The 24,309-nt window shown below is 32.4% G+C and overlaps 1 protein-coding gene across 3 annotated transcripts in view; it reads right to left on the bottom strand.

The window, feature by feature from the left end:
• The window catches only part of LOC106645178 (jumeau), a 188,531-nt gene that overhangs the window by 18,493 nt on the left and 145,729 nt on the right, over positions 1-24,309 (bottom strand). For all 3 annotated transcript variants that reach the window (XM_089595066.1, XM_089595067.1, XM_089595065.1), the window contains one exon: positions 14,258-15,013. In XM_089595066.1, the coding sequence (XP_089451192.1) occupies positions 14,258-15,013 (756 nt within the window). The remainder of the gene's footprint in view (positions 1-14,257; positions 15,014-24,309) is intronic.

The raw sequence follows: 24,309 nt of genomic DNA, 5'->3' as shown, positions 1-24,309 counted from the left end.
CCAACAACACGTTATATTCGACAACGCTTCTGTTGCCCAGTCGAATAACTCTTTTGGTATTCGGATAGGGCTATTAACCCTTTGCAGGCTAGCTCTAGCTGCAAGTCTTTTTAAAGTACTCCCAAGTCCATCACATGGCCTTTTTCCATGTGAAGTCGGAAAAAAGTGCCACTCAGCTGATAATTTAGAATCTTTTTCGTGGTGTGAGAGATTAGTAAAATTTTTCTTATTTTTGTATTGCCCACTGGCACCATCCGAAAAATATATTATTTTGTTTGCCCCCTTTAAATTTAATTTTATAAATTGTACTAATTGTTTTTGAAACATATGGACTGCAATTGTGTCATGCCGTAAACAATCAGACATACTTACTTAACTTTTTAGCTGCAATTTGTTTTTATCATCTTTGTAATAAATAGAAAATGGATGTATCGTCACGTGATCGTTATTCCAGTGAATACCTTGTACAGAATTTTGAATGATAAAAGAATAATTCTCAGAAAAATCACAAATGACAATACATTCATTTTTCAGTAATTTAATTTTTTTTTCATTAAAAAAATCGCTGCTTATTTACTAAAAATGAATGTGCCAATAATTTGGATAAACCGTTACTTAAGTTTTGTAAAAATTCATCAACAGATGATATTAGTGTTTGTAAAGTTGTTCTTTCGGTTGTAATCCACTGTCTGTATGTAATATTTTTAATTATTTTGTCTTAAAAAAATTGTTCAAGTTGATTAATAATATTAGTTATACCAGGACATTTATCACATTCTCCTAAAAAGCAATTAGTAGATTTACTAGGACAAATCATGCGATCCAAACAATCATGGTAATTTTTTATAGGTTGCGGCGAATCAGCAGTGATTGATTTTAAATTTGCTCCGTCAATTAATAATTTAACATTTTCATGTATTGCACACATTCAGACAGAATGAGTACCAGAAGCTCCAGCTAACACGCAATGTTTGGGACGCAAACTAGCAAACTTTGAAAAACTACATTTAGTTGTTGGATGTTTAATTTTGAAATGATCATATAATTCTTTAAAGTTATTTAAGATTAGTCTTTTTTGCATATGAATTCGCATTTCACCTACTTTAACAGAAACGTTATCTTTTTGGCGTTGCATCAGTTAAGTATAATCATGAGACTTATAAAACGTGATTATAGTACTAACAACATCTGCTTCTAAAGATAGATGATATTTAGGGTTTGGATCACTTAAAATACCTTTTTTTTTTTAGCAATTGTTTTTGCAACAGATATCATGTGACGAGTTGCTGTTGGAAAATTAATCAATATTTTGTTGTAAGACCAATGTCTGAAAATGGTTAAAATCTTTATTTTGTGAACTCGGTCTTGCGAAGTATTAACACTTTCTTGTAAAGTTCTTAAAATTGCAATGTCATCATCCTCGTCATTAAGATCATCTGGATCATTGTCTGTCACATTAAACACTTTTTTCTTAATTACTTCCGTAGTTTTTTAGATTTTTTTTTCGGAGTACCTTTTTTGCATCAATTTTTTTTTTTTAATCGGTGAGCATCCTAAGGCAGTTAATCCCTTAGTCGAGCATTGAATACGATCGTTAAGTAACGTTGTATTTTCTCCAGTCACCCCAGAGGTAGATCCACTTCCACTTTTATTGTCAGATCCTTTACTGCTTAATGCTTCCTTGTTTTCCTGCTATAAATAATATAAAAACTTATTATTTATATTATTTAAAATAGTGGAAGTATAATCATTTCCATTAAATTAAAATACAATGAAATGAATTTTAGTAAGCTAATTTTAACATTTAATTAAAAACATAATAATTTTCCAAGAAATTGATTTGATCGAATCGAAGAAGTTAACGGCCTAAAAGAAATAAGGGCATACTACACTGTATGAAGCTGTACGTAAAAGTTAGATTCCAGTAACAATTTTTAATATTATAATACAGTTACATTTAACATTAATACACTGATACATACCGTTTCGACTTGATAATTTCCAATATCGTCATTTTTTTCTTCTTTGATACTGTTGATACGCAAACAACACGAATCGCAAATCCTTTGTTGCAGTGTCTCAGCAGTAATTGACAATTTTAAGGTTCGAAGCTGGCGTTTACTTTTCTGTGCAAATTCGGCACAGTTTTTTTTGGATGACTAATTTTTTTAAATGGATTAAAACATACATCAGTACAAACGTTTATAGATCATGATTTTTTTAACACTGTTTTAGGCATTATTGCGTGTTTTCATTTACAATTTGCCTTTAATTTCTTGCTGTACTCAAGCAACGAAAGGCCACTTTCACTAATGGAGAAAGAACAAGATGGTGCAAACTGTTAAAAGCAGTAAAATTCGAAATGTTAGAAAGAAGCTATTAAGAAGCACGTGGAGCACTGAATGCGTAAGCGATAAACGGTCACTGCACAGCTAATTCACATAATAATAGTCTAATGCTTCTCCCTTCTACTGTCCCTACTCCTTAAAATTGAATCCCTGTCAGTACTGCCAAAGCTACTAACAGTATTTACCAAACGTGTGGGAAATTCAAAATCTTTAAGAAATATAAGATAATATTTTCATTGCTCAAATTAATATTTAACTTTAAAATTTTATACTATTTGATTCAAAATATTTTGTCGTTATTTATTTATTTATTTTAATTGTGTATTTTTTCTATTTTTTCCCATCTTCTTGGTTAATAAATATGTTTATTAATTAAAAAAATGAAACAATTATTTGTATTTAAAAGGTAAACGATGTAAAACAAGAATGTGAGCCGTAAAATGTGATTCACGTGTCGATGTGACGTACCACACTAAATTAATTAATTTTTTTCTCACAGTAAAAATAACTTCTTCATCGTTTTTAAAAGCGTTTTCGATAGAAAATTTGACGCAGAATACGATAAAAATAGTAAAAAGTTGATTCATGGGTGACGCCACTGTTAAAAACCGATTTAAACATTTAAATTGTTAATAACAATTTGAATTTTTTGACAATTTGTTTTGTAAGTTCTTTTTTCTAAGAGCTTGTCTTTAAACCTTCAAAATAAAAAAAAAATGAATTTTTTAGCTTAAACAGAACCGGAGTTATGAATTTTTGAAAAATAGGCTATTTCGATAAATCATCAAATTCACGAAATTTCGATCTTGTTTATTTTTTAAAATATCGAAAATACAAAAAATCCTCTTACATGTATCTTTTTTTTCGATATAGAACCCGTAAAACAAGTTTCAGTTAAATCTAAAATGTGTCGGTCAATTTTTGTCCAAATCTGTTCGGTTTGTAAAAGAACGTTACATATACAATCAATGGATACATTCCGTATCCAAGCTTGGTGTATCAGATTTGAGATGGATCCAGTATACGATCAATTCATAGATATTTAAGCAGTATTATCTAATCATTGACAATAAATATAAAACATCGTATAGTATATTGTAATACGAAATATTCATATACAATATAAGTTACTTTTTCAAGTATAAAATCATATGACACATAATTCAAGACTCAAAATATTGTATTTACATTAAATCACATAATTTCTTTTTAAATAGTGTATTGGGAGGTTGGCATGCAGAGCATAAAGGGGGGCAAAGCCCCACGAATATATATAACCAGATATAAGGTCAGGGCATTTGTTCATGACGCTTGCCTGTTGAAGACTGTCCCATTTGCTTAAGTTTATGTTTTCTTTATTGCTTGACTGTTAGGTTCACTGAGCGCAGACCTCGGAAAGGATCGGTGATTCCTAATTGAATGCTTTGAGAAGAGAGGGGAATGCAAGATAGTCGGTGTCCAGGGTTTTCAGCCTTGCTACGAATAACTCCGTTCTCCCGGGGATTGGCTGACTTAATTTAATAGTGGCCAGCTTTATATCGTCTATTAGTGGACAAATAGTTGTAAAATATGTTTGTTGTCAAGATTGTTTAACGTAAGATGGCTTTAAAAAGATCCGATAAGATTGATGATACATTAGGGAACGTAAAGACTTATAATGGTACTAAAAAGGGACAATAGTAATACTTCCAGTAATTTCTTATTATTATCATCAATGGTGGACAGCCGGCTGGGTAGCTTCACTTTGGCCTCGGTATCTCTGCGTACGAAAATTCTGCTGGAGAGAGGTATGCCACTGGCCGAAGAATATGTCATCTTTGGGTCGTTCCCTGGATAACCAACCGTTCACCGTTGTTCGGGAAAGTGGGCCTGGAGAACACTTTTTCTGTGGGTATGCCATTGAGACGAACCACTAGGGAGAGGGCTGATGAAATTTCCAGTTGATGTGGCTGCTCGAACTTCGCCAGGTTGGTTTTTCTTGGTTTGCTGTCATAGCAAAATCTGCTACAGTAGCAACAGGTGGGTTGAAAGAACGGCCACAAAACCTTGAAGTGTTAGAGCAGACTGTACTCTGGCTAGACGTTTTCTGGTATTACATCAGAGAAGTTGGCATTCAGAACGCTTTTTATTCGTGGCACTTATTAATCTTGGTGGTTTGTATTGGAATTCTACGTAAGACATTTGTCTAGTGGAGAAGAGTTGTTGTCGGTAGCCAGAATATCCAGCTGCACGGCTCACAACTCTTCTCTTGGTGCACTGGCAGTGAACGACTACTGTATTTGGAAATTTGTTCGAGGATTTTATGACCAGACTAACTTACTTCAATTGCAGGTAGCTTCGATTTTACTTCTACGCCACTTAGCGGATCCTATTAAATTGAAGTGAAAAGCTAGCGTATTTTTGCAAATTTTTGAGATTATTTTTCGCTATTGTTACTCATTTTTTTGAAGATCAAAACTATATTAAAATTATCTAAGACGTTTCAAGTATCAGTATACGAATTTTTATCCAGATCGGTTGAGTACTATTCGAGGCAAGCGATTACAATGGCTTTTGCAACTTTGCTTCATATGTTAGTGAGACAAGTAAGCTTTTGATAATATTTCTTGGTCAGAAGAACTTTGATTATTTTTATCACCATTTAATTTAATCAGAATTTTTTATCATTTGTGTGCGTTAGTATTTAATCTACTAAGTTTGTGGTTGTAAGTATGATTGTCATTTGAAAGTCTCGCTTTCCACCTATTCAACTTAGTCATAAATATTTTTGATGGAACCAATCCAAGTTAGTAGTTCGTGAATTCGTAAACTGGAAATGTTTCCTACTGAATAAGTAATATCACATATATTGAACAGCTAGAGCTACTGCTAAGCATTTTTTTTGTTGTAGAAGAATTTTTTTATTTAAAGCTTTAGACACTTACGAAAGAACGGTCCTTTTCTAGTACTTCTCAACTTAATATGGCTTCAATAGATATATTAGATGCATCCGTTGTTAATTTTAATGGTTTACTTCAAACAACACAAACTATTACAGGTGCTTGGCATGATATTTTTCTTAACTGCTCAAAACTTTTTGTTCTATCCACTAGTATTTTTTCTTCTTCTTATTTTAACGAACACGTAAAAAAGTTCTGCGATCTCTACAAAACTTTTTACTAGTTGATGGCAATAATTAGCTAGCCCTAAAAATTGTCAAATATTCGTTTGATTTTTTGATTTTCAAAACTTTTTAACTATTTTTAATTTTTTTGAATCTAGTTTGACTTCATAGCTTCATATTTTATGTCCTAAATAAATTTCTTTGTGCATTTACACTTAACATTTGTCAAGATGTTATTTTAAATTTCATTTTGCAAGTTTTTCAAATAAATAAGTGATTTTGCTCAAGTCATGTGTTTTTTGAACATATTATATTATCTAGAAATATAAATACCTCAATGCCTTAGAGTCCTGATAAAATTACGTCCAGTAACTGCTAAAGTGTTTTTAGTGAGTTACATAATTTAAACGGCATTTCTACGTATTCATGATGAACGTTAGGTGTGCTTAAAGCAGTTTTACATCTATCTGCATAGTATGGTAGAATTAGTTTTTCGGCCCAGAAAATTCTGACTAGCTAGAAAAAAAAGGGTAGTAGTTTCAATATATTATAACAAATTGAAAGAGAATTTAGCTAGTAGAAATGTCAGCAAGAGCCCCTAAAAAAATGTGAAGATGGCCAAAACATGTTTTTCGCGTCCAGAAGAAAATCGAAGAATCGTTCATAAAAAAGTCTGTTGTAATAAGGATATGCAATTTTAAGACAAACATATTGAGACGTGTTGGGTTTAGATCGGTTCAGCCGTTTTTTCGCAAATCACAAAAAACTGACATTCGGACCCATTTTTTTAAAATTCAATAACTCGCAGTCTATGCAATATTTGGAGTTGAAATTTTAACACAAGACATATATTATAGCCCTTCTCATACACACAAAATTTCAGTTAAAAGTTAATACTACTTATCATTTACTTTCTGTTTAAAATTTTTTGATGCTTTTTTTTCTGTATAATTTGTAATTTTGAATATATATACACACACACATATATTGTTTTATATACTTAATCAAAAAAATGACAATTGAGGCTTTGATGTGTAGGAATAAAAACATGAAAAAAAGTTGTAATGTAAATAACTCATATAGTTTCAGTTTTTCATTATTTGAAAGTAATACAGTAGAACAAAAGGGAAAGTCTATTTTAAAAATTTGAATTACAGTCCAAGGGGTATCTTCAGTTTTTAAATGCTCTTAGTTAAAAAAAAAATGTATTGGGCTTTCAAAAAAAAAAAAAAACACTTATTTTTACTTACTTTTTCATACTCCTAAAATCTAATTTTCTTGAAAAAATCAGTGAGCAAACTTAAAGGGGTACTATTTGAGAGACATTTTTAGTCATTAGTTTTAATTAAGCTTAACCAAAAAAACTTTCTCATCTTTAAAATATTTCTTCAACCATTTTTTTGAAAGGTGCGTAAAATTTCATTTTTGCATTTTATGTATGTGTTTATTAATACATCTCGCAAAAAAAGGCTTTTTGTTACAAATGCAAAGACACACTGCTGAAAGTACAAACCTTCATATTAATTAATTTCACCTCAGTATACGTGTACCAGCCAAAGATATAGTTTATAGAGTTACTAGCGGCCTCTTCATCTCGGCTTCGCTTAAAACTCCATGAATGGAACACTGTAATGTGTTGACATGTAATGTAAAACGTTTTCAGTTAAAAAATTTTAATCTATTCCTCACATTTCTTAGAACAAAAGTCTTCTTATTACAAACATATTTGTTCGATAATCATGCAGTTTATTCGGTCAAATAATAAGCTGTAAAAAGTAAAAAAAAATATGACACTGAAAAGTACCGTCCGGTCCTAACGCCATTAATTAATTGTTGACCCTAAGAGGCCGTTGGTTTGCACTTTCTCACGTTACAATAAATAAAAAGGGCTATTTTTTAAAATTGTAAATATTTAAAGCTGACAAAAAATATATACTTAAAAACGATTTTTTCTAATCTCACAACTTTATTACTAAAGCAACAAAGTCCTAGAGCTTATTTTTTATCGCTACAATTAATACAAATACATATTATTCTACCTATTTGAAAATCTTGAAGATTTAAGTGATTACTGTCAGTGTCATAATAAAAAGCTGATCTCTTACTTAATAAATTCTTGGATAGTAGATTTTAATGCTGCTGTTCCAATCTTGATACATGTTTTGCGTCAGTTTCTTAACGCCGAAAATTGAGTACATTTGAAGCATTTGAAGTTTTCCTCCTAATTTGTTCTCTTGTGACTAAAGAGATTTTTAAAGCTTTTGTGAGCTCTTAACTCTTTTTTGACTAATGCTTCCAGTAAACGTGACTGCCTGGATACTTCAGGGTGATCTTTTTTGACCTGATATTACAGCACCAGACTGATCGAGAGGAAAACGACAATGCATTGAAACGTTGGAGCTAGTTGAGGTGCATATTATTAATGTCTCTTGGTGTTATGCCGGAGACATTGGTATCCAAAGCACCTTTTTTTCGTACAGCCCAGTCGTTTTGATGATCAAAGGTGGGGGGATCGGTGTATAACGCTTGACTGTTGGAGACAGTCCAGTTTACTTCTTTTTTTAGTCTGTTTATCCTTGATAGCTTTATCCAGTGTTAGGTTTGCCTAGCGCAGACCTCGAAAAGGATTGGGAAGGTAATTCCTGGCTAAACGCTTAGATTCAAGAGTGAACGTAAAAACTTATGATGGCCCTGAAAAGAATCAGTGGTGATACTTTGAGTCATTCCTTATTATTATTCTTGAAGATAAAGAGCAAGCTACACGTAGCCTGAGTCTTACCCTCAGAGTATCTGAGTATGGATATCATGCTGCAGGGAGGTACGCCGAGCTGACCGAATAGTATTTCGTCTTCAGGTCGTTCCTCAGATTATCAACTGTTCACCGTTGGTTGGGGAAAAGGAGAGCACTTTTTCTGTGGGTATGCCGTTGGGACAAACCACGTATAAGGAGACTGATAAAATTTTCAGATGATGTGGCTGCTTAAACTCCTTAGGGTTGTTTCTCCTTGCTTGCTGTTATAGCAAAAACTGAGGAAGCGCCGCGCCAGGTCGGTTAAAAGAACAACCACGAAATCCCAATTGCTAGAGAAGATTATGCTTTGGCTAAACGTCACCTGGTATTACGCCAGAGAAGTTGATGTTCAAAACGTCTCCTGTTTATGGCACTAATTAATTTTGGTGGTTCGGAATGAAAGTCGACGTAACTCGCTTGTCTATTAGAAAATAGTGTCGTCGGCAGTTGGAATACCCAGCTGCACAACTCACAACTCTATTCTTGATGCACTGCCAGAGAATAACTATTATGTTCGATAATTTGCTAGGAGATATTATAACTAGATTCACTTACTTCTATTGCAAGTAGCTTCAATTTCACTTTTACGCCATCTAGCGTATCCTACTGAACTAAAGCAGCGTTCTCCGTGATGGTTAAAAGTTTGCTGCCAACCGCCACCTTCAGAGCGCTTCTTTATCAGCGCCACCGCCGGCTGAGCTGTTAACTATATCGTTGATGTACACATATGATGTATATATAACAGCGCTTATCATCCGATATCGATGACTCGGGACCCAAGGCGCTTACTGACCGCATTATAAAATAATAAAATGTTAACTCATAACACAAGCTCCCATCATCCAATGATCCAGGGCGCTTACTGGCTACTCTACTGATTAATACAATGTTAATAATAATAAATGCCCCTATCACCTAATGACCTGGGGCACTTACTGGCCACATACTAAAATAATAAAATGTTGACTCATAACACAAGCTCCTACCACCCAATGATCCGGAGCGCTTACTGGCTACTCTATTGATTAATACAATGTTAAATAATAACAAATGCCCCTATCACCTAATGACCTGGGGCGCTAACTGAACAAAATAAATAATAAACTATAAATTAACACAAAAGCTCTTATTGGTTTATTATATAGAGAGATGTCAGTAAGGGAGGTAGTCAATTATTTATTGATAATATTAATTATTAGAAACTCAACGATTTATGATGCAACGTGTAATAACGATAAAGAAATGTTACGAGGTTCTGAAATTAATTATTCCTTAATTAATAGGCTTCAATAACACTAGGATAATTGTATGGTACATACAGTAAAACTTTTTTTCTTTGTACTGTTATATGAAAATGTACTATTTTATAGGGTTGTGATGTCATGAATTTAATATTTCAATTAATTGTGAAATTTGACAATGATCTTTGTTGTCAAAATTTTAACTAGATCGGTTGAGTATTTCTCACAGTTAGCGATCAAATTGGTTTTTGCAACTTTGCTGTATGTATCAGTAAGCTTATATTGCATACAAATTGGTGTCCTAAATTTTTTAGTGCTCATGTGCGAATTTATACCACTAAACTTATGCGGGAAAAGAGCACATCACAGAATAGCAGAAATCAGAATCAGCTATTGCAAAAATACGTTTCACTTGATTGAGGAAATGAGACCTGAAACTTGGTATAAAAATCCACTGTAATCATTACAATAAGTATAGAAAGTAGGATACAGGTGTGCTTGAGACACTCGCTGCGCTCTATAAATAGTACCTAATAGGACGGCAGGGGAGGGGGACTTTGCAAGGGGCCTGCACGAAAGACTCGCATACTTGGGGAAAAGGAGGGTGATTACAGAGAAAACAGAATAAGGGTGGTAGAAATTAGGGACATACCATGGGTGTTCGCGGAATCCAAATGCTAATACTAATACCATTTTCATGACGGAGTATTTTCTTAGAAGAGCTGAAAAAAAATGATGATTTTTCAAAACAAGTAAAACATAAATAATAAGATATACGGATTTTTGGGGGCTTAAGTTACTCCCTTAATATGTGTGTCAGGTATGGAAGGCAGATAAATCTCAATCTTTATGATTTTTCATACATAAAGAAGGATAAATATAAAGATTTCCATAAATATATAAGTAAATAAGGTTACAACAACGTCAACAGATACTATTTACAAAGGTTGTTGGCAATAAGTTACAAAGGGGTGAATCAAGATGTACAAAGGTGCAGAATTAGAAATGTAAGTTTTTAGAGAAAAAAAAGGTTATGATAAAATTTTCAAGTAACAGCAATAAAAAGTGAGATGCTTATAAGGATAAAACAATAACAAAAAATTATGATGCAAATCATAAATCGAAAAAATGTATATATAAACAAAATAATTTATATATAAACAAAATAAGAAACAAAAACAAAGCTAAAAAAAAACATAATTAAAATAATAACATAGTTGCGATGGAAGTCATTACGATGTTCAGTATTGTTTTTTAGCTGCAGTCATAGGGGTAAACGGTACAGTTATTGACACCTTAAGGTAGTGATTGACCCCTGTATAATTTGTATATCTATATACAAAGGCTCCATTTAAAAATGCATGTGGCGGTCAATCACTATCGGAGGGTCAACAACTGTACCGTTTACCCCTACGTAGATGCAGATAAAATACAGCCAAGTAACTAAGGATTTAGAATTGAATATTGTAGTGTTGGTGCGTTAGACATGATATAACTTAACATGTGCCAAATGTAAGGCAGACGTGCCGTATGCGGCGGGCGTAGAGTATGAGTGTGTAAGTGAAAAACGTGGTTTAAAGCATTATATGCAGCGTTTGAGCGCCAGAGTACTAACAGAAGCCAACAAGGTACACTCGATAGGTTAAACATTGTACTCATATTACTAATCTATTTACTGTTTATTGTACCAATACGCAATAACAAACATAACTGTTGGCAACTAGAATGAAATACGATAAACTTACAAGGAAAAAAAAAATATTGCAGTTCATTACAAGGTAGACGTTTTTAGCTATGAGTATTTTGATCCAAATGAGGTGAACGCGTCTAGTTGAGAGTGATAGATAGAGAGCAACATTGTTCAAAGCGCTTCGAAGCAAACACGTTGGTTTAAATGAATTCTTTACAAGAAATTTCTAAAGCTAGTATACAGCTACATAAACGGACAAAGATAATACAGACAACAAATATACGCCCCAGTGCGAACATTTATATCAAGCTTGAATCAGACGATTGGAAATCGTATGCTGTACTTTGCAAAGAAAATTGAAGCAGCCGAAATTAAAAGAGCCATTCACTTACGTCAACGAAGAAGCACGTAAGCTATTCAAAAACTTCCCAGATAAACCACCAGAAAAAATTTACACAGACCTAGTTCAATTGCTTCATAACCATTTGAAGCCATTACCATCTAAAGTAATGATACGTTGTTCTGTTCATCGTGCAGTGCAGGCTCCAAGCCAATCAATTGCAGTTTTCGCAACACGACTTAGACAGCTGACACTTAACTAGAATTTGTATGAACTTCAGCAACGCATCGAGAAACCAGTTCGTTTCTAACATGTACTATAAAGCTATAAGAATTGAACTTTCAAACAAATAATTATTACGTTTAGTGGTGCAATTAAAGAGGCAGCCACGAGGGAATTTACCATGAAAAATGCTGCAGAAGTCAATCAGGCATTTATTTTTCAAAACTACAAGCAATATAACTTCACGATGGATCAAGCAATAAATCGCAAAAAGGAACTTAAGCAAAACACAAAGAGAGGGGAGGAAATACAGGACACAAGGACCAGTTGTGTAAAAAAAGCCGGCAACATAGAAGTTTTAATAAATGCTATATCTACAAAGAGAGAGCGAGTACACAACTAAAAATTGAAGATTTCGTGACAAGAAATGCAAGTCTTGCAACATTTTAGGACATCTAAAACATATATGCTTAAAAAAGAAAACTCATCTAACAACTTTTTGCAAGAAGAAAAAATTGAATCAGGATGAGAAAACTTGAATATAAATAACAGCCATAACGACAGTGAAAGCGGCACATCCAAGTATAATACGTTTATTGGTTTTTGCCGTACAGAAATTTAGTTCAAAGCACATAATAGCTATGCTATTGTAGTAAATCCAATTTTTTTTTAAAGATCAGTCTGGAAGACAGTGGTTTGCACCTTTTGGGCAACAACTATTAGAGCTTTTTGAAACTTCAGGCATCACATGAAACAGCGAAGAAAATTTAAATAAATGAAAAGTCAAAAATATTCAAGAAAACTACTGATAGAATTTTAGTGAGAATTCGGGCGTGTATAACAAGCGAAAAATCAAAATTCACGAGTGCGCAATACCGATAGTACTTAGATTGAAAAAGTGACGGTGAAGTTTGAATTAGTAGCCATTTGGAGAACACTTGAAATCTATACTTGGAAGTAACCTAACGACCTTTTCTGCGTATCGATGATATTTTTGCAGTACTTTAACACGGCGGAATCTTTTTTCAACTTGATCTATAGCATGCCTACCTGCAGTTTCAGTCAGTAGCGACTAACGAAAATTTTTAAAAATTGCAACGAATGTTGGATTGTATCGTTACGTAAAAATGATGGTAAGAACTAATATTAACCAGAAAAATTTATTAAGGATATCAAAGAATATCTTCAATAAATTCTAAATACATTGCTTATATGGACCATATTTGCATTAAAGGAAAAACTGATACAGACCATTTTGAAGAATTATGTCTTTTGTGTAAGCGTTTAGAAAAAAGAGGGCTGCGGTAAGGCGAAAAACAAATGTGATTTTATTAAAGAGCGCATAGATGCTTAAGGTTTTATCATTGACAAGTATGGTTTACACAAATAAAAAATTAAGCTAAGAGTAATGTATGAAGCTTCTGCCAAATCCAAAAGACATTAAACTGCTGATATCACTCCTTAAATTTATAAATTTTTTACACGCAAAAACAAACACAACAGGAAAAAAGATACATAGAATAAAAGCTGCATAGAGTAGACAAAAATGTAGACATGGGATGGACAACAACAACTACATACACAGCTGTAAATTAATATTTTTTTGTGTATTAATAGTGATATAAAAATAAAAAGATATACATAGATTTAGAGATGTCAAGAACAAAATAGTTTTGCAAAAATAAAATAAAAAAAAATTAAGAAGTTACGCGGCAAGTCAAAACAAGTTGTGACACTGTACAATGTTTTTTAAAAAATTCAATATATTCTTGAATCTAAACTGAAAATTTACAAAAGACGGTTACACAGATGTCGCTGTTCAGTTTTCTCAACAAATACACGAGAAATTCAACGCTATTATATTAGATAGTGGTCAATAAAACTAAAAGTACTTGAATAAATAATTTAAATTCAAGTCTTTTGGTAAGCTGTTTAAAAGCATTAAAAATTTAAAAAAATAAGGAAATTTTAAAAACGACAGAAAGTGTGTAACGAACAATTTATTTAAAACAGAATCCATTTTAGTGTATATAATCACTATGATGCGAAAGAAAAACATATGTAATTTAAATTATAATAACAGTTTTTCAAAAAGTTTTAATGTAAGTTAATATGTAGTGTTAGTATCACTGCATTTAAGTGTTATGAATGCAGATCAAATAATTTGTACTTCACTAATTTTTTTTGAGAATTCAGTTGTAACATCTTGTAACAGTGTCACATCTTTCTTGCTATTATTGAATCTTTTTCTGATTCATTAGCGATTGCTTTTTTACTTTTTCTGTAAGATTTGAAGACGCACATTTTCCAAAAAACTTAATACCGTATCACGCTATGTTTTTGTGTTTCATATGACAGAATATGTACACAGTATTAATGATTTCACTACTACGACTGTAACTGATGTCATTGTACCTAATTAAGAATTTATCAAACTGTAATAAAACAGAAAATAGAAAGCTACTTCACGACGTACATATGTTTAATATAGATCGTTAAGAAAAAATATTCATGAATCTCACCACATAAATTTGTAAATTTCAGAAACAGGCAGTAATCCTGTTTGACTATTTTTCAGAGCCATGGCTATCAGGCATGAGTATGAATATGTTGGCTTAGGATAACATTTGCGTTCGCATAAACTATTATAAATATCTTGTTCACTCTCGGCACAATCTCTTTGATCTTCTTTAAGAGTGTAAGTAGGTCGTGAAGATTTATGTGGTTTCTGTTGAGCAACTAGCCGAGATTGCATATTGCTGTTGCAAGTTTTCCTATGTAAGAGTTCAGTTTGCTCAAATTTTTGAACTATTTTCATTTTTTGTATTTCAATGTTATTTATTTTCATTAGTTTTGATTGAGAAGAGTTATGTGCAGTTTCGGCTAACTGTGGTGCTAAAGATGGAATGAAGTTTTCTTCAAATAGAATAGTGGAATTTAGATTAGTTGCAGAAAATTTTTTCAAAGATTGGCCATTTTTTCCCTTGTATTCTTCTTCATTTGTGAATTCTTCATTTTCTTCTTCTGATTCAGTAGCTTCATAAAAATCATCTGGTTCAGATTCCGATATATTTCGCTCTTGATGAAGACTCCAATTCACTGATTCAGGTGTTTCTGTTCTGTCTGAGGCACGTTCCATATCATTGATGCTAGCAACACTTTGTGATTCGTATACTTTATTTTTCGAAATCGATCTATAATTGGTCATGTCAGCCATCACCGACCTTGGATTCACCATTACTGCGTACGATAGGTCAAAACCAGCATTCATATCCAAACTGTAACATGAAAAAGTATATTCTTTATTAGACACACTACAGAAAAATAAACGCATATAAAAAATAAGCTTCTTATTATGTATAGTGAAAATCAAATGTAAGGAATATTTTAAGGCAATGGCAAAATTTTTCCATGTGATTTTTCACCACGCAATGCTCCTCATGAAGGGATAGGTGACCTTCTCACAGCAAAATAGGCCTATTACTTGGATCCTTTGCTCTCGAGGTAGTCAATATAACATCATCAACGTACGAACGATTTACAACTGTATTCAATTATATGAAAAATGTAACCTACAATGTAACGTGTAACCATTACTTGTAATACGTAATGAATATAATGTAACAATGTGCCTTGTTGTAACAAGACTATTAGTTATTTGTGTGGGGCATTCCACACATTCCCCTACTCCATATATAATCCAAAATTCAACCGTTTTCATCGTTAATTCGATATTTCTAATTTTTTTTTAAAACCCCCTTACAGTTCCTCCACAGCCCTCTCACCATTTTTCTTGTCTCCCCACAGCCCTCCCATACCATTTTTCTTTTCTCCTTACAACCTTTTCTATTAAGTATAAGTCATTCCTATTTTCAATATATTTAATTATAATTGGTTTTCATGATAATTATTTTCATATATTTTTCCATACTGCCAAGAAGGCAAATAGATGGACTTTATACACCTTGATGAAATATAGAATTAATGTTTAATTGTGTATTAATAATAATTAATAATATACAAAAAACTGTAATGTAATTATCATCAAATTGTTTTAAATAATTAGTAAGAATAATGATCTCAGTACATTCAACTTTTTTTGTGTTACTATTATTTTAAAACAATGTAACATTCATCATTTATTGCATGTATGTATGTGACATTATACAATTACGTATATAAATTAAAACGTTACATAATTGTGAAATACGTGTTATAAAATAATTATTGTTGTACTTTAATTTTGTAAATCAATAAATCAAAATTTAATTTTACAACTGCAATTTCAAATACTAATGATAATAAAATTAACCAAATGTTTTACTAACAGCTATTATATTTTTTTTATAACATGTATACTAAGCTATTACATTACATTTTGGTAAATGATAAAATATTCATAAATATGATAACTTTTTATTTTTTGCTTAACATTTTGGCGAATTATCTATAAGAATTATCAAGTGAAGTCAATTTATTATGTAAAAATCGCTTTCCAAACAATATTTTTTATTTCTGTATTTTTTCCTTTTCTACTTGAATAAATAAATTATTTTTATTTTTGCATCTTGATGAGGCCACAGTTGATTGATCATGAGAAAATAAGGGTTTTCTTAAATACAAACCTACATTATCGAATCTTTGACCTTGAGATTTGTTTATTGTTATAGCAAAAGCCACAACGATTGGAAATTGTTAACGATACAAAATAAAACATATTGTTGAGATGTTTTATGTGTTCAAGGTTATTCTTGGAATAAGGACTTTATGTCAAATTTTTCTCCAGCTATTATTTCTCCTTCTGTATTATACTGTAATAGTTTTGTGATTTGTAAACGTTGTCCATAACACAGTCCATCTGATATATTTAAGTTTCGATAATTTAGCTCTTTTACATATTGACCAAAGTTTAGAATCAGAAAATATATCAAGTTAATGCTTCAATTTACCGACACCAAAAAAAATGGACAGTAAAAAAAAAGATTCAGATGAAGAAATACGTTTTAAAAAAGAAATGTTTAACTAGATGAATGAAAGTTTAAATAATAACCAGAAAAAAATATTTTATACAGCTTGCGAACAAAAAAATAATATTTTCTTTATAGACGGTCCGAGAGGGCGGGGAAAAACTTATTTGTATGAATCGTTAATTAATTTTTTTTTTTTCTGAAAGTAAACAAATTATGTCAATTGCATGGATTGTCATAGCATCAATTTTGCTTTCAAAAGGGGTGACAAGTCATAGAACTTTAAGACTTTCTTAAGATCTCAATAATATAGAATGCCTTTTAGAAATAAAGTCAGAAAAAAAAAGTTCAGAGAAGTTAATTTAATTATTTGAGATAGGGCTTCAATGATTTGAAAAAAAGCTAATAGATTTGTGTAATAATAAAAAACATTATTCTTATTAATTATTTAAAACAATTTGATGATAAAATTACATTACAGTTTTTTGTATATTATTTATTATTATTAATACACAATTAAACATTAATTCTATATTTCAACAAGCTGTATACAGTCCATCTATTTGCCTTCTTGGCAGTATAGAAAAATAGATGAAAAGAATTATCATGAAAACTAATTATAATTAAATATATGGAAAATAGGAATGACTTATACTTAATAGAAAAGGTTGTAAGAAGAAAAGAAAAATGGTACGGGAGGGCTGTGGGGGGACAAGAAAAATGGTGAGGGGGCTGTGGAGGAACTGTAAGGGGGTTTCAGAAAAAAGTTAGAAATATCAAATTAACGACGAAAACTGGTTGAATTTTGGCTTATATATGGGGTAGGGGAATGTGTGGAATGCCCCACACAAATAACTAATAGTCTTGTTACAGCAAGGCACATTGTTACATTACATTCATTAAGTATTACAAGTAATGGTTACACGTTACATTATAGGTTACATTTTTTATATTATTGAATACAGTTGTAAATCGTTCGTACGTTGATGATGTTATATTGACTACCTCGAGAGCAAAGGATCCAAGTGATAGTCCTATTTTGCTGTGAGAAGGTCACCTTTCCCTTCATGAGGAGCATTGCGTGGTGAAAAATCACATGGGAAAATTCATAGTGGTACTTGCTCGGGAGAGTCGCACTGGCCAGGAATCGAGCCTGCAGTCTCCCGCGTGCCGTCACACAGACCAGCCACCGAGCCATTGCGCGCTCGTATATATATAAAATATGGCCTCTCTCTACCTATAGTAATCTATATCTACTGCTGAATGGTAGAAATCGTAACGTGGCTGTAATACGTGCTTAGCTGGGTCTCTGTTACAGCTGAAGTACTATTAGGTAAATAATGCCTGACACAAAACCTCGCTTGATCTCTTCGAAGTCTTCGAAAAAACATAGTAAAATCGTTCTTCTTTCCTATATATCTTTTTATGTGTATATATGTGCGTAAGTAAACGTGCATTGAGTAGTACATATGTTTAATATGACAACCAACCTTTAAAAATAAGAAAAAATGGTGTATCTCGAAAAGAAAGAGAAATTTGATAACGGGTTCTCTAAAGGAAAACAACATGATCGACGTGCATCAATAGAAAGTGATTGGATTTTGCACGAACATAACTTAAGTTTTTACGTTTTTTCACTGTATCTTGAAAAAAACAAGTCCAAAAATTTTTCTATTTAGTATGGCATGTTTGAAAATTTCACGCGGATGTTGACAAAATCTTTGGAGAATTTCTGTTACAATAAAACTTCTCAAACTTAGGAAAACAGTCTTATCTTGAAAGGAAAGCCAGCTAGACTAAACATAATGCCACACACAAAAAAAAATTATTGCGATGTAAAATTTTGTATGACTCGGATTTATACAATAATCGGCTATAATTCTTAAAATAATATAAGCCATATCTCTAAGGCAAAGTTACGTCCTACAAGTTTTACTTATTAATTGATTTATTTTATATTCTCTTCTATGTGTTATAAGAATAGTTGTAACGTGACAAAAACCTATATTTTTATTATTAATTTTGATAGAAGTAGAAACTAGTTTACCACGCGTAAATTTATGTATTAAATAATAAATAACTATAGAAACGAATTATATGAAACAACACAACTTTACAATGGAGAATAGCTTTGTCTATTGTTTTTCTAAATATCAATCAGATAGAGCGGATTATTTTACTTTTATGGTAGCTAAAATTTAAAAAAACCTTTATTTGTCTGATTAAATGATTCCAACAAGAAATTATTGTACCTATATGATGTCATATCAAATGCACGAATAGTAATTTTCAATACAAGGATTTTTGTTCCATGTAATGGGATAAAAGTACCTTCTTTTAGAGCAGTATGGTGAAAATTTGCGTTCTGAATTACATCACCAACAATTCATACATGTATTAATACATATGTAATATAGCATACACAGAAGTACTAAAAATGCGTGAATTACGCGTAATATAAGTAATATGTTAAAGTATATTTATTTTATGCGCATGCGTGCTCAAATACGTAATTATATCAAAATATTAACTATTTTTATATCGGATTATTAAACATCCATTAAAATAAAGTGTACTCTAATTTTCTTAGTTTCTGTTGTACCGAGTTCTATAACACTTGAGTGGGAAATTTTACTTCTGCCGGGGGTTGAGATCCACACCTGGTGTTTTTGTTTGTTTCTTTGTTTGCTAGAGTCGTTGTATATTTTTACACATTTTTATCCGTAGTATGTTTCTTCAACGTTTAAAAATAAAATTTTTATTACAGGCAAGTGCTACTTTGCGTCCTTATAATCACTTTGGGCCTAGAAGATATTTTGCCAGCCTAGAGCCAAAAGTGTGGCCATGGGAGCATAATAACACGTTGCATCCTCGCTAAAAAAAATTAGTCCTGCTGAGTCAATTTTCAACCTTAACTCATTTTTAGACAATAGAGTTTGAGACATTAATATTTTTCTCAAAATCTCAGGACTCATGAAAAAAATTTTTATTTTATTTTCTGAAGTTGATAAATTAAACAGAGATTAAACTGGCGACAATGAAACTTTGAATGTTGCATTTATCAATTATTTATTTGAAATCATCGGACTTGAGTAACGTTATTTTTCCAAAACAGCATAATACTTTCACCAGAGATGATTAGAAAGAAGTTACAATTAGTTAGAGGATTTTTCAATAATCACGTTTTTAGGGCTTGTTTGTGGTCTTTTATAATCCTGTTAGTGCTTGAGAACTCCTTTAACAACAAGGTAAGAAGAAGCCAAATTTTTTGTAGGAGTATGACAAGGGAATTAGCGAAAAACGTTTCTTAGTGTACTCGACCAAAGGTTATTTGTATTATGCTGTTTCTTATTCGTACCCTCAGCAGTACGCACAAAAAAGGTTTTTTTTATGTAATTTAATAGAAGTAATAATCTACCATTATATTATAAGCATTTATGACACTGTAATCGTATCATGTTAACAAATTTATCGTATTTTTTGTATAGAATGTATGATTTAACTTAAATACTTGTTAATAGTTTTAATACATAAGTATTGTAATACGAATTGCTATGTGTATGAAACCAAGTAATCTGCAAAAAGCTTTATTTTTATGGATTCTGAAATCTTTGAAAAGTTGTTTGAGCGTTGTGAATTATATTGTCTTTGACGGCGTAAGGAAGTAATGTATCAAGTTTGCATTTTTTTTTACGTAGTATAATTCAATAGTCCAGGTCGTAAAGAGCTTCGGTTGAAATTTGGAAAAATTAACAAATAATTATAAGGTACTTGTGACGTCTTATTGCAAAGCCGACTTTTGGCACTCACAAAACGTACACAAAAAGTGATTTTAAAGGTTTAGGTGGTTACCTTAACAGTTTTAGATCCTTAGATTAGACAGAATTACATTTAAGAATTTCAATACACATAGTGTTAGAAACGTCTTCGACATGTGATTTTTGTCCTTGCCCGATGAACGGTTATTACCGTGACAGTCTTATTATGATTTGAGTTTAGATTTGAGAAAAATTGATAATAGTGGATACAGGCGGCTACATAACTTTTGTAAAAAACTAAATTAGGTAGGGGAATATGTATTTATGACTACAAAATTAAAAAAAAATACTGTTGTATGTGATGTATTTTCAAACAGTAAAAATTTGTTATAAAGTAAGACTCTAAAGCTTTTGTGGCAATGGAACGAACCTTGCAACTTACGGTAGAGTTTGCACCAGAACGCCGATGAAAAGCAAAAGAAGGTGTTTTACAGCTAGTTATTTTTGGAAAATATAAAATTCCGTCTGTTTGCGATTATAAATAGAAATTTAATGATTTTGTCATACATTTAATTTTATCATACTAATAGCATTCCTGCTTCGGAGTTTTTATCACAGTTATTACTCTTTATCAATTTCTATTGATGAATTAGTATTTTAATGTCTGAATAAATTATAAATAATATTTTTAAAATAAATTCAAGGACTCTACGGACAATGAATCTGTTAATAAGAAAAACATCAATTTCACGGTCCTAATTTCTTGTTACGTCGGCGCAACGAATTATTTGAGCCTATGCTTTCGCTTAATAACTCGGTACTCGCACTGGGCACGTAGGTGGGACGCGGGGCTAAAGGGTAGTTATTTTTCTATTCGAGTATTCGAAAGGGAGCGAGGACGGCCATTTTGATTAAATCGACGCGGTTGTCAAGCAATAATGCGATGCACTCGTTCGCGGCGCGCCTCGGATTTATCGAGGATACCTGGTGTGATGTGTCGAACTGTATCCTGTTCGCGATCTAGAGGTTACCAGTACCGTAACGAGCAAAGGTAGTTATACTCTAGAGGTTAAGCAAAGGGGCAAAATGGTTTAAGTTCGCGACTGGATCCACCTAGGATCCACCAGTACCATCCGGAGTAAATGTGATTGCCCTAGACTTTACGCGAGAACTAATTTGTCTATTTAATCTCGTAACGTGGTATTTACCGATACCGAATTTCAAACTCTCACAAAAACACGTCCACGTTTAAAACCATGAGAAAAAAAGGAAAAAAGACTTTCACTTTAGTATTACAATTTGACTTACTTTTATTTCTGGTTTAAAATATATAGCGGAGCGAACCAGTGCGGGGTGTCCAAGATCGAAGATTTGAAACCACACTCGTGGAGGACCATGAGATAGCAGAGGCGGACTCTAGCTACCTAGTCAACCGGTCGAGGGTGAAATTAAACTGTGACTGTACCTCGCTTCGCAGTAGACTGGGTTGTAGCAGAGGCGGACTCTTACTACTCAGTCTACTTTGAAGGGCTATCGTTGAGCCGAGTCGAGTCGAGTCAAGTCGAACTGATTTTCCTCTGGGTATCCGGGCCTTTTTATTGCGAGAAGCGGACCTCCGTCACGCGCTGGCTCGAAAAACGCAGGAAAACTTGCCGGGGGAAGATTTTGAAGAAAAGACAATAGCCGAAAATCTAATCGGCTAGAACTGCTTTAGTTTAGCCACTCAGAAATCGGCACATCCCACATCCGGCTTGTTCTCCTCTGTGCGTCAAGAGAAGGGAAGATTCACTTACTTATGCCCTTTCTTTCTCTTTTATATCAAAAAGTTACAAGATTTTATCATAACTTAATATTCACGTTAAGATGTGGTATTATCATTATTAACGAATAGTAAACATTGTTCACCCATTCAATCGAGCCCAATGCAAAAAGAGCGGTGAAAACCGCTTAATATTTAGGTTTGATTAAATAGATGTTCAGTACCTCGTGGTATTAATAATAGTCTTAGTAGTAGTTAATTCTAGATATTAATAACTATAATAATTGCTAGATTTTCCACTAGTTACACCTGTACACGTGAGCATTGATCAGACTAATAAATAATCATGAATGATTAATTAGCAACAGCGGTTTTTGTGGTTAAAACACGTATATCTATAGAAACAGGAGTGGGGTGCTCGTCGCGAACTATTATATTGTTAACTTACTTAGATTTACCGATAGTTTCCATTTATTGTTAAATGTAAATGTATTTTAAAATGTTAGTAGCGTTTGGTCAACTATGGTTTCCTTTGCTTGTCGTAGGAGAGGAAGTCGGCTCAGGGTGCCCTGGGGAGTCGGAAATTCCGTTACCCGTGTTGGGGGCAAGAGTGCGGACTCTCTCTCGACATCTCTGTGTCAGGAAAAGGGGGAAGTGCCATGACTTTCCCGTTTTCCTTTACATTTGAAACAGTGACAGTTTTTTAACAAGATTACAATTTAGGCTATGTTTGTTATTAATAATATGTATATTGTTCCACTATGGTGTACGAAAACGATTTGATCGTGCTGTAAAATTATTATAATTAAAAAATTAATTTTTAGTGGAATTTATCTGTTGAAGCTCACAAGTGTATTTAACAAAATTCAATCAAACTGTGTAAATCATACAGAACATTATTGTTATTAACTTGCTAAATGTGGGTCATCATCATCATCCCTGCCTATGACTCCTGCTTTAAACATTGATTATTAAGTAGATTGTTAAACTGTAGTATTTCTTAACTTAAGGCCCCTCTCTTTCCCACTTCAGGAGCCTATAAGAAACCCATCAAAAGTGATTTCGGCGATAAAAAGTGAGCAGAAACCAATCCATCTAGTCACGAATTGAGATCCATGCAGTTGAATGGGCGACTAGAAGGACTGCACGAAGTATTAGAGATGCTGAAGCAGCAGTGCGACTAGTAATAGTAATTATAATATGATAATTCATTTCAATTGTTGAGTTTCAATAATTTGGTGATATAAATAATCACTTATACTAGCGTAAAATAAGAGAACTAAATATGATTCAGGGCCGAAACTAGAAAATCCAAGAATGACATTTTGTATAAAAAAGGTAAGACCGTAAAACAATAAGCCTGATCATGACACGAGTATGTAGAAGGTGCTTTATATAAATAAAAGATGAAGCATATTTTTATTTCTTAACTGATCTCAAGCTAAGCTTAAATATTTTCTTTTTTAATTGATTTTTAAATTATTACGATTAACACAATAATTGCTATGATATTATTGAAGTTTAAACATTTTTAGCTTATAAATATTTATGCCCATGGGCACACTTTACGACCAGTAAATTACTGTGGGCTCTAGGACAGAAAAGTACTTTGGGTCCAGAGGGTGCAAAAAACTTTTCTGCCTGTGGGCCCAAAGTGATTACAAGGGCGCAAAGTGTTGCCCGAGAGCGCAAAGCGACAGTTGTACTTTTTGCCCATGGTAAAAAAATAATGTAGATTGTTATTATGAATAAAAAAATTGTATAGGCTCAACAGTCAAGTATACAAATAGTGTATTTGCATTTCATTCGTTTTTGATTAAAATTATTTTGAGCCTCAAAACTAGAAAAATCAATACTCGTATTAATTTGTGTGTAAAAAAATTGAATGAGCGTAAATGGCGTAACATAGAAATTAAAAGAATACTTGTGGCAGCAACCCCGCGGTTAATGGCACCAAAATTAACAGTCGTATAATTACGATGCAGATTCTGTGATATAATCTTTAAATACAAGTTAACATAAATTTTATGACCTACTTTTGTAGTTACGTAAGTACTTTGGCATTACTTTAACTAATAAGAAAAAATAAA

The sequence above is a fragment of the Copidosoma floridanum genome, unplaced genomic scaffold (genome assembly GCF_036245765.1).
Source record: "Copidosoma floridanum isolate Cflo_tuat_1 unplaced genomic scaffold, Cflo_Japanese_pri ptg000024l, whole genome shotgun sequence".
NCBI classification, from domain to species: domain Eukaryota; kingdom Metazoa; phylum Arthropoda; class Insecta; order Hymenoptera; family Encyrtidae; genus Copidosoma; species Copidosoma floridanum.
The sequence above is the reverse complement of the archived record's forward strand: the minus strand, read 5'-3'. Positions and strand labels throughout refer to the sequence as shown.